Raw genomic sequence first — 11,457 nt, forward strand, 5'->3', positions numbered from 1 at the left:
ACCTTAAATGAGCTGCTTTGTGGCTTTCTTGGAGAATCCCTTCTAACTTTTCATTGCTAGTCCAAACAAGTCTCGTCTACCAATTTGATTTATTGGCTAGACAGCGCTGACATTGAACTTTGTGCGTGTTTGAAATGAAGCTAATGTTATAGAGCTTTTAAGAATTTAGCTGCATCCTTTTCAACTACTCTTTTGACTGATCTGAAACTTTGCTTTTCCCTCTCGTAACATAGCCTTTTGTAGAGCAACCTTTGTTTCCAACTTTTTTTTAAGGAGGAGCTACAACAACACTTAAATATCATTCAGAATTTGTACTGAGGTGTCTCGTAGGGACCTAATGTGATCATGCCAACTTGGGTGGAAAGACTCCTGTGACTAGAAGCGTTTTGAGCTCTGGATTTCTGTAGTGAGGAGGGGAACAGCAACATTTATCCTGAATAAAAGCTTTTCCTCGGAGACCCATAAATCAATGCTGGAGAAAAAGAAAATAATTTGATATGAATTGAGTTTTGTTACTTTCCCCACTGCTTTCATTTAAAGTTCTTGAGAGCTTTTCCACCGAGCTCTATAGCGATCCTTCTTTTCAACTTGTAGTAATTAGTCATTCCAGAAAACAGATGGTTTAGACTTTTTTTTGGAAGGAAAGCATCAGCACAAAAGCCAATTTTTATAATGATAATTACTTTTTTTTTTTTTTTTTAAGGAAACCCAACTTTTTTCAGAAAAACCACATATGATGATTACTTAGTTAAAAAACACTGAGGCATTAAGCTGACATTCATGTCGCGAGTACTTCAAGTTAGTAGAAGTTGTGACAGAACAATGTTTGTAGTTCTGGGATTTGAGATATTTGTATATTTGAAGCTCTGTAAATATTACCATGTACACATTATGTCACTGATACAAAAGGTAAATGTTTAGTCACAGCCCAGAGGCTATGTATATTTTTGCATCCAGCAAAACCGTGTGTGAAAGAAGAATGTGATTAAACATTTGAAAATTAGATTTTGAAACAGCTGTGTGTCTCATTGATAATTGGACTGCATTGAACAAATCAATATTTATACTTTGAAGTAAAAAGACTAGTTGTTTTTAAAAAAGTTCAAGAAATGCTCTTTTAGATCTTGTTTTTCATGTAAGACCTCACTGTGCTGGAATGTGGAGAATGTAGGAGCTAGATGAGATGAGAAATTTACCTTCTTACCTTATGCAGAGATGGCTGGATGGATGAGCAGATAACAGAAAATAAGGAAATAGTGGGACTGGACTGTAGAGTAGTGTTAGTGTACCAGCAGCCTAAGTGATATTTAGCTTTTGTAGGCAAATGATCAAGATATAAGATAAAAGCCTGCACAAGACTGTTAATCTCATAGACATTTATTAGAGAGTGTTAAACACCCCAAGTATGTGGAGCATGGTGCTGTTACAGGGTACTCTGGAATCAAAGCTGAGGCCAAGGGTAGGGCATGGCCAACAGATGAAGAATTGAAATCAAGAAAGAAGGTAACAGAAGACTTTGGGTTTATTAAGACCTTGAACTGTTAACAGAGTGTTTTTGCAGAGTGAGCTTGGCCTGGTATAGACATAGTAAATATGAGTCCTTTTATCATATGTTTAGGTAAGATTATTTAGAAATAAAAGGGATGAAGCTGGAACAAAGATGAATGGAGTGTTTCTAATTTAGTCCAGGAAGAATATTTCCTTTTTTTTGGTGATTGCAAAGAGTAAAAGCTAAAGTAGAAATAGCGGATCTGTAGTCCACATTTCAGAGCTGTATAATTTCCTGAGCACTTTGCAGTGTTTGTGGAGGAACTGGAATCAAGGAGATGAACTCTAGAGTGCTTTCTCTGGAAAAGATGGGTGATTGGAAGAAAATGAGCGGCTGAGGAGGAGAAGAATGGAGAGGCAAAATGGACTGTGTTCATTAGTGCCCATGTAGGGATAGGAGAAACTTTAAAGCAGAAAATTAGCAAGGGAGAGGGGAATTAATATTATGGTTGTCAGTTTTGAGCTGATGTAGAGGAGAGAGTTGGAGAAGTCTTATGACAGTGACCATGCATATACTGTAGACTGTAAAAAGGAAACTGAAAGAATGTGGTTGCATGGGTGAAGATAATCTGATTGTGGTTGTCTGAGGGAGCTCTGCAGCACAGACACTGACCAAATCAGGCAAACAAATGTGAGCAGATGTGTCAACAAGCAGGTCACAAGTATGGGCACAGTTTGCTGAGTTAAAAAGGACTGAGAAAGGTGAGGGAGAGGTTGAAGGTCTTAGCCACTGGCTTACGTAGTTTGGAAGCAAAGGTCCACTCTGTCTTTAAGTTGTTAAATAATAATGCCCTTGAAGGGCATCCTCAGATTGTTTACATCCTGATAAACAGAATCATAGAGAGACACAAGAATGACACACTTGAGCCATCCCATGTCAGGCTGCCACGCTGTATCTGCTTTTTGGACCTCTGCAACAGCTTAGCTGTAGTTGCTTGCAGCAGATGGTCAGCAGAATAGGCAGGGATCAGAGAAGGTCACACTGTGAAACCTCTGATGTGTTGAACTTTTTCTGGGTGGACAAAATTAGAGGGTTCTCGACTAAGCCTCTGTTTTTTTTGAAAAGCAGTTGAAGAATCTCAAAGACATAACTGTGGTTTTACAGCACAGCTGTTAATGTGATGATGCTTCCTAAATCTGAATGTCACAGTGTGTTTTACAGTACTGTTGTTAGTCCCATCCTGAAAAGAACTACTGTCTTCTGTTTTGAAAGGTGCGTCTTCCGCAGTGGAATACCAGACAGCAGAGTTGGAACGGGAGCTTGAAAAAGTGAAAAGCAGGAAAACGAATCTGGGTACTGCACTTCTTTTCTCCTGTTGCTTGTGCAATAAATGGCTTGGAGATGCTGTGTTTAGCTTGTAGCAGCCACTTGATTGATTCCAGTTTGTTCTTGTCTGAGTTTGTTCATTTGCAGTCCTTGCAGATGCTCATAGTTTCTACAGTTACATTGCATGTGCCCCTCTAACAAATCAGTTTAAGTTGGGGGTCTGATTTGGATCTTATTTTAACATAATTTTAGAGAAATTGCCACACTCTTGATTTCCTTGCATAGTGCTCGATAGCACAGGCTTTTCATCTGTAATGATATGCTTGTGATTATTTGGGGTAGTCTGAGACCATTACTTTCCTTTCTGTTTTTTATTTCTGTAGAAGTCAAATGGTGTTTAAAAATGATAGAAGTGTTTTTAGCAGGTTTATGTCTTGAAACTGATAAGTTACACTTCTGGTAATAGCAGCAGCTCAACAGGAATCTCCTTACTTATACAGAGACTTGCAGGATTATGCATTTATCAGCATGTACACACAAAACTCTGATGAGAAAGTTTTCGAGTTTTCTTTTTAGGTGTGCTAATGATGTCCAGTGAGTTACTTTTGTCTGTCTTGCCTTCTGTTATAAGAGGAAAATACTATTTGTATATTGGCAATTCCCTTCTGTCCCTTTAGGTCATACTATAATATACAAGAAAACAGCATATTTTAGAATTCAGTGTATTTTAAACTTTGCAGAATTGCTCTGTGCTGGGGAAAAAAAAAGTTACAGTAAAACATACCTGTAAACAAGAAAGAAAAATCTGCCGCGCTCTGTCTCCTCAGCTTTTCTCTAAAGAGGCTTCATATTTTTGGCACTGCTTTATACAGCTCTTCAGGACAGATATTCTTATGTGCTGCTTGGTGTTGCTTCAAGATAAGGTTACTTTTGCTACCTATAGCTAGAACAACAGCTTATAGAGAGCTGAATGATTTTTCACCTGTTTCATTCTAAAGTTTTCCACGGTGTTAAGCTTCTGGTTTTCTTTTCTGAACAGAAAGGCGGAAAAAAGCTTCTGCTTGGGAAAGGAATTTGGTCTATCCAGCTGTTATGATATTGCTACTGATTGAGACAGTAAGAATTTTTGTGATTTCTCTTTTTTTTTCCTTCCCTTTTCTTTCTTTTCTTCTTCCTAAAAGAAATTCTCCAGTCATTTGGGCAATAGTTTTAACCTTTGAGTGCTAGCTGTTTAAGCAACAAAATTAATGTTTTCCTGACCATTTTAAAAGAACTGAACATTATGAAATCAGTTGGGGATGAATGTATGCATTTAAAACATGGGGAATGCTTTTAAATAACAAGACTGTTTTCTACTTCTTCATAGTCCATCTCAGTCCTCTTAGTTGCTCTCAACATTCTCTACCTGTTGGTTGATGAGACTGCAATGCCAAAGGGATCAGGGGTAAAGTAAACTTCTCTTATGATTTTTATAACTTTAGTACAGCTTTGCAACCTTTACAAAAGTGCAAGTGAGAACGTCTACTTCAATAACATTGAAACTTCTGAGCCTCAACCTTGACTTTGCTTCTGGGTTTGGGTCCTGTGCACACATGAACATTTATTATATGTCATGTTGTAGGGAGCTCTCGATAAAACTACTCCAGAACCTTGATGAAGATACAGTGATCCAGTAACTCAGTAAATGTGACTCATGCCTCCTGTTTTATATGGATTAGAAATGTTCAATTTAAGAAACTATGTTCAAAACCAATATAAAACGCCATTATTGGTTTGGGTGGTTCTTAGGGAACATGACTTTCCTCCCCCCTTTATTGCAAAAATACCTTAAGAAAGTAAAGAACAGTACACTGAGTACTTATGTCATCATGAGGGGCTTCTTAGTAATGCTCTTCCCTGTGTACCAGCTGTATATGAGCTGGCAGAGCTATAAAAAAAGTGTTTAGAGCTGCTGGCTACTCTGCCTTTGGAATTGTGAACAACTAATAGTGGCATCTTTTAAGACCTCTCATTTTAGTTTCCAGGGGTAGAATGTGTATAAAAGGCAGCATGGTGGGTAGGTGCAGCCTACATAAAATGTGAATTATTTTATATTATGCCTTACTAATCCATTTAACTCAACTTGGAAAGCTAGCTGAGACAATTGCATATGATGGGAGATTTGCAGGTTAGAACACCAGAATGCCCCTTAAATACTGAATCGAGAAAAGGCTTTATTTATTTCATGTTAAGTTATTAGGGGTTCTGGTCCTGTTAGAAATTAACTGTAAGCACAGCTGCATGCATCTTATTAAATGATGTAAACTAATTTTCTTCTTGTAGGGGCCTGGAATAGGAAATGCATCCCTATCCACTTTTGGTTTTGTGGGAGCGGCGCTTGAAATCATTTTAATTTTGTATCCTTTCTTTAAGAATTCTGTCTGTTAACAAGTTTCCTGTGTAGTTTTCTGGGACGCTGGTAATTTATTAAGACACTTGCCTGGAAGGAAGAAAGAGACAAGTCAGTCCTGGAGCACTCGAAGTGTTTTTGTTTCTTTGGTTCTTAAGTCTTTTAGGAGACTGCTGAGAACTTGAGTGAAGCTTGCATTCCTTGGAGGTTCTGTTTTCCTTGATTCTCACAGCTATCTTATGGTGTCCTCTGTCGTCGGCTTCTACAGTCTTCGTTTCTTTGAAAATTTCACTCCCAGGAAGGATGACACAACTATGACAAAGGTAAGGTAAAGTCTGCGGTGGTGATGGCCCGCTCCTCTCTCTCTTCCCACCCAAGACAAACTGACTCTTTTAGCTAGTAATTGCCCGGAATGGCTCATTTGCAGTGATCAGTATTTGTTTGTAAGCTGCGTAAACACAAACTGGAAGATTTTCAAAATGCTGAATGAGTGGGAAAAAGGATGTGCTCTGTTTAGTTTGGATGGCATCCATTCACTTGTAAAAAGCCAGGAATGGCAGAGCTTGTTAACTAGCTATAGAAAAGCTAGTGAAAGAACTTTTTTTTTCAAAGGGAACCTATTGCTAATGAGTAACTTTGATTGTGCTAACTGTACTTCAGGGAGCTTGTTTGAAATCTGAAGAACTTGGTTGCTAGACAAAGTACCGACAAAATAATTGAAATTTGAATAATTAAACTAAAACTGGGGAGGTCTATTCTGCTACATTTTGCACTCTGAAGCTAATTTGACTTTCTACAGTTTAGCATCGGCGTCAAAACAACAAACGCTGTTACCTGACAGGGAAGAACATGCCTAGGTTTTGGGCAAAATGTTCTCACAGCTGACAAGGAGAAGTGATAAATAACCCAGGGACAAATGTTGAATTGAATGATTTTTCCAATGTGTTTCATTGGCTGTGTGTGTTGGGGTTTTTTTTTTGTTTTAATTAAGCAATGGGTAAAGACATATTTACTTAAATTGTTGGAAGCGAGAAAGTAGGTAAACACACAGAATGGTTATAGTAGATAGGTAGTTTGAATGTTCTTAGTGTTTTCTGTTGTTGTTTGCAGTACTCCAGGAACAGTGTAGAAAGAAGCAGTGATTACACAAATGTCTACCTGCTTTCAAGAACATTCTGTTTGTGGGGTTTTGGTTTTTTTTTTCCCCCCCTTTTGGAAATTCTAATAGAATTAGAGCTGGAGAAAAGTGATCTCTTGTGAGAGAAAGTTTCAATTACTCATTATAAAGGCTTCACAAGAATGAGAGTAAAATCTAACAGCTGTGAATTTTTTCATACTATTTAAAGTAGTCAACAGGCATTCAGTTGAAAGGCAACTCTTTGTTGTAGTTTTTTTTTTTAATAATGCTAATCCTGCAAGCAGTTACATACATCAGCTTAAGCTTTGTACCAGTCTTCTGTGCTAAGCCCATGGAATGGTCTTTTATGAAAAGTTTGCAGGAATTAGGTAAACAGTTGATGCTTTTACAGCATGAATTATTTGGAATCTAAGCATATGTAACACTTTGATTAAAAGCAAACAATTACATATTTGATTTTTTTAAAAAACTCATTTCTTGGGGCATCTTCATCTTGTGTAATGCCATATGGAGTGGTGTGACAGAAGTAAGTAAGACTAGAAGTGTGTTACTGTAAAAGGCTGTAGGTTCAGTTTGAAAAATGTAACCTCTTCATTTGTTTTTCTTCAGCTGTCCCCTTTATAATTTAAATGCTGTTTGTCATTTTCAAATAGATCATTGGCAACTGTGTCTCAATCTTGGTGCTGAGCTCTGCTTTACCAGTGATGTCAAGGACCCTAGGTGAGTGAAATGAAGTATAAAACACTGTAATATAAGGATGTTTTGAGTGAGTTTTAAAAACCACATAAGAAATAAAGGACAGCCTGTAGCTGTACCTTTCAAAGTATGTATTTAATTTGCCTTTTTTTTTCTGCACCAGCATGAGCTGTTGAACACACGTTTGACATACATGAACTGTAGAGCATGCATTCCAAAAATAAAGGAGCCTAAGCATTTTCTAGAAGATATAAATATTTTTAGGTCATGTTTTAAACATAAAACAGGAGATGCTGAGGAAGAATAGATATGGTGACTGCTTTTTCAGAGCAGTCTAAAATACTTTTGTGTTCACTGTGAAATTACAGTGCTCATATTTTGTGGAAAAAAATGCATTTGGGGATTTTGGGTGTAAAATTTCAGATAATACTGGGTGCAAATGTCTTTAAAAACAGTTAATGACTCCTCATTTAAGGTTTTATCAGCAGTAGTACCAGGCTACTTTAATTTACCCTAAAAGACTCTGCTTGCATTCTTTGTTACTTCTGTTATCAAATATAAACATTCAGAATCCAGCATTGTAGAACTCAGGAAGTTCTGATTTTATTGATAAGAACTGGCAGTAGCATTTGAAGTGGAAGAACTGTTTCAGCCAGTTGGAAAGACAAGATACCTTCACTTTAAGTAATCTTCAGCGTGAATTCTTGAAGTGAGATTGCAAGGCTGTTACATGTTTAAGCAGTGCAAAATACTTGCAGCTAATGTGAATTTCATTGGGAACATTAAAAGGAACAAAACAAAAATCTTCACCTCAGGCTGTACAAGATTGAAGTACAAGCTTAGGAGTTCAAGCTCAGGCCTACAAACCAGTAATGTTTAGCCAACAGTTCTGTAGCTAATTTTTCTTCTCAGGCAGCATACTACCAGATCAAGAGCAGCTAATGTTTTTTTTCCAGTAAACTATACTGTATATTTTCATGCTCTCTAGAGCTTGAGTTTTATTGAATATACTAGATAATTTCTATAACAACTACCAAAAAACCCCACTGCTGTAATCCATTTTGGAGGGCTGAACCTTAAAACACACATTCTAGAGCTTATGTTTTCAAAATCTCTAATAAAACTCCCCCAAAATGCAAAAGAATCATTCAGGTACTTAAAATACAGCCAGTGTGATAAAGATAAAATGAAAACACATCTAGCTGTTGGGAAAATTGGGGATTTAGAATCACAGGTTAACATTAGCACTGTATCCACTGCATTCATCACCTGTTTTAAAAATAAAAATAAAAATGTCATTGTTAATGATCTATGAGATTAACAGCTGAGAAATGGATTCTGTGAAAGCAAGTATACATGCTGGGTGCATTGTTGTCTCATAGGAAACAGATTAATGGTAAAACTCTCTTTAAAAAAAGGGGGAAAAAAAAAAAAAGGCTAACAAATGAAATTCCTGGATAGTTTGCCATAGAGATAAATAAAAGAAGAAAAAAGATGGAACAATTAGCACACAGCTAACAAATGCCCAGTCACAGCTGTCCAAACAGGATTAATAGAGTGTATTAGAGTACAGTGAGTCATGTGGTGCTTTGCAAAAATATCAACATGTGTTGCGCTACATGCTCCCGCCCTGTGGCACTGAAAAGATGAAAAGAAATAAATATGTTAAGCAGATTCATAGTCTTTTCACTTCATTTAAAAAAAAAAAGAAGAGGATTTCTAGACTATACAGAAAAGACTAGACTTGATCATTATGGGAAAGGTAGAAAAGCAAGTTATCTAAGGGATGTGCTGATCTTTTTCCTGCTTTAAAAATGGGAAGAGAAGGATTTTGTACGTGTTTCAGAGCTTTCTCGTTAGATATGGAGGTGGTGGTGTCTCTAATCTGTCATTCTTTTAGGACTCCAGGAAAGTTTTTAATACAAGAACTTATTTTCCTAAGATAACTCATTTTTATTCCCAAAACTTTTTGTCCCTTTAGTAATTCTTAAACGATGTTGCCCACCAGCACCCCTTGAGAAACAAAGCGGGAACAGGATTCTTAATAGCCAAGAATACAAAGAATCACAACCAAAATTGAATTTTCTAATATACAAAAGTTTCCTGGAATTCTACTCTTTTATCTTATGGTTTAAACAGTGCTTTGGAACTTATTTTTATGTACAGTGTAAAAGCTTACCTGGTTTTGTTTTTATTTTTGTTTTTTTTAACCTGAATAATTCTCCAATAGTTCAGTTGGTAGATTCCCACCAAATTCCTTGGACGTACATTTGTGTCCACTAGAGCTGTAGCTTTCTGTTCAGTTAGAGAATACAGTCTTGGGAAATGTTTTATTCTGTGGGCTGAGTACATTTCTTGTGCAAGAAAGTCACCAAAAGCTTTTTAACCCCTTTTCTTCCAGAAATTCACAAAATGATACTATGCCAGATCTTTTCTGATGGGCAGTGACTTCTTGTTCTATTTGTAAGAGGAAAATGTATGAACAGAATTTCCCCACCTGCTCTATCAAAAGTGTCAGGCTTAATTTTGTTTGTCCTTATGAGGTCTGTGCTATTCTTCTGAACTTTTTTGTGCCAAGGGGTAATCTCCAGAGAATTCTGTACCTAGTGCTCTACCTGTTTTGTTTCTTTTCCTTGAAAGGTCTGGAATCCTGTATGTTCAAACCCGATTTTTCTCAATTTTCCTGTAGCACTGCAGTCTGACTAAAACACTGCTTCTCTGGAAATGTTAGGGACACTGTTTGCCATCAGTGTGAAAGCAGCTCTGTGATTATTGTCCTTTGTTTACCTGCTAATTCAGTCAGCCAGTTTCTTCTTTCTGTGTTAAGACCTTCTCTGGGTTTTGATATTTCTCCCTGCCTCTCTTGCTATTTTGATCGGCTTCAGTGACTTCTTTTCATTACCTTTTGAAACTCCTTCTTCCTTTAATTGTCTTCATTTTGGCATAGATAACAAATTTGCCTTAGATAACAAATTTGACTCTCCTATTTTGTATTTAAGTGGCTGATGCTGAGTATAAGAAGCATGCATAACTTTTAACGTTGTGGCAGCTCGCTTTTAAGTCTTGAGTATCACAGTACAATGAGATCCATGAGTGCCAAGTTTACCCTTTAAAAGAAGGTAACTGACCCTTAATTCTGACTCTTCATTTATTATCACTGACAAAGTCACAGTTCTCAGAAGTCCAAGACTCTTTCAAAATTAGGTGATAGAAAAATTGTTTCCAGTAGCTTCAGTCAGGGTTGTTTTCTGGCTGCCTAGTTTGCTGCTGCCTTTTCAGTTCTGAGGCAAGGTAGGCTTCTTTCCTTTGCACTGGTGACATCATCTGTGCCAAAAGTTTTTTGGGAACATAATGATTCATCACTCCTAGACAACTGTTACTTGGGTACCATATCATCTTTATTCAGGGCAGTCCTTGATGTAGATCTAGCAAAGGAACAACATATGGCTCTTCCTCTTCTGCTTTCTGGGATGGTCCCTACTACTTGTAGACAACTTCTGTGTTTCAGGGAAGTTTTGCTCATTTAGCTTTAGTGATTGACTAGCTTTTGATCGGCACAAAGCCCAAGTGTCAGTATTAGGAGGTTCCCTGTGGAAAAGACCTGTCAGCACTATCTTTCAGCAAAGCTCTTTGGCTTGTGTGCAAATGCTCTGTGGCTATAGTGGTTGGTAGATCCTGGAGAAAAACTGCATTTTGCAAAGGTGGCTTTAAGCTTTGGTTCAAAAAGCAGGGGCTTGGAAAAAGCCCACCAAAAAACCCACTTACAAAGGCTTAGCATTTACTGTAAGACATTCTGGTTCTTGTGGAAAGGTTTTTTGCTGCCTGTATATTTTAATAAGAAAGCCCATGGTGCCTGTCATCCTTTTCTGGATTAGGTAAGGAATTAGTAGAAATGGATTGCAAGCAGTTTTCCTACTAAAACCGATTTCCCCCCCCTAGTTATATTTACTGAAATACAAAAGTAAGATTCTTATCTGGAACAGACAATTTACCTCAGCTCACATTATTCAAGCATTTTACTAGGAAACTTGTATATTTTGGTAAGTATATCTTGAAAGATTATAATGGTCAATGAAGTGGAAAACAATCCTGGGAACATTGTCTTGTGTCTTTAACCATATGTCTTATATTGTGTCTGAAAGAAAAGTCTGAAAGGCTTTTAATTCCTGATGCAAGAAGTAACAGAATGAAATTTCTGTGTTTCCTGAAAAACATAGTCAAGCTTTTGATGTGAATCTTAAATGCCATTTTAACAGGAATCACCAGATTTGATCTGCTTGGAGACTTTGGAAGGTTTAACTGGCTGGGCAACTTCTACATTGTATTATCTTACAACTTGCTCTTTGCTATCATGACAACATTATGTCTGGTCAGAAAGTTCACTTCTGCTGTGCGAGAAGAGCTCCTGAAGGCGTTAGG

The 11,457-nt window shown here is 37.2% G+C and overlaps 1 protein-coding gene across 1 annotated transcript in view; it reads left to right on the forward strand.

Annotated features, from left to right (window-relative positions):
* The window catches only part of LMBR1 (limb development membrane protein 1), a 64,607-nt gene that overhangs the window by 46,228 nt on the left and 6,922 nt on the right, over positions 1-11,457 (forward strand). Inside the window, exons 10-16 of the mRNA XM_009898582.2 lie at positions 2,762-2,842; positions 3,855-3,931; positions 4,182-4,259; positions 5,138-5,211; positions 5,437-5,527; positions 6,996-7,062; positions 11,295-11,456. Of these exons, the coding sequence (XP_009896884.2) occupies positions 2,762-2,842; positions 3,855-3,931; positions 4,182-4,259; positions 5,138-5,211; positions 5,437-5,527; positions 6,996-7,062; positions 11,295-11,456 (630 nt within the window). The remainder of the gene's footprint in view (positions 1-2,761; positions 2,843-3,854; positions 3,932-4,181; positions 4,260-5,137; positions 5,212-5,436; positions 5,528-6,995; positions 7,063-11,294; position 11,457) is intronic.

Source organism: Dryobates pubescens, chromosome 21, assembly GCF_014839835.1.
Source record: "Dryobates pubescens isolate bDryPub1 chromosome 21, bDryPub1.pri, whole genome shotgun sequence".
NCBI classification, from domain to species: domain Eukaryota; kingdom Metazoa; phylum Chordata; class Aves; order Piciformes; family Picidae; genus Dryobates; species Dryobates pubescens.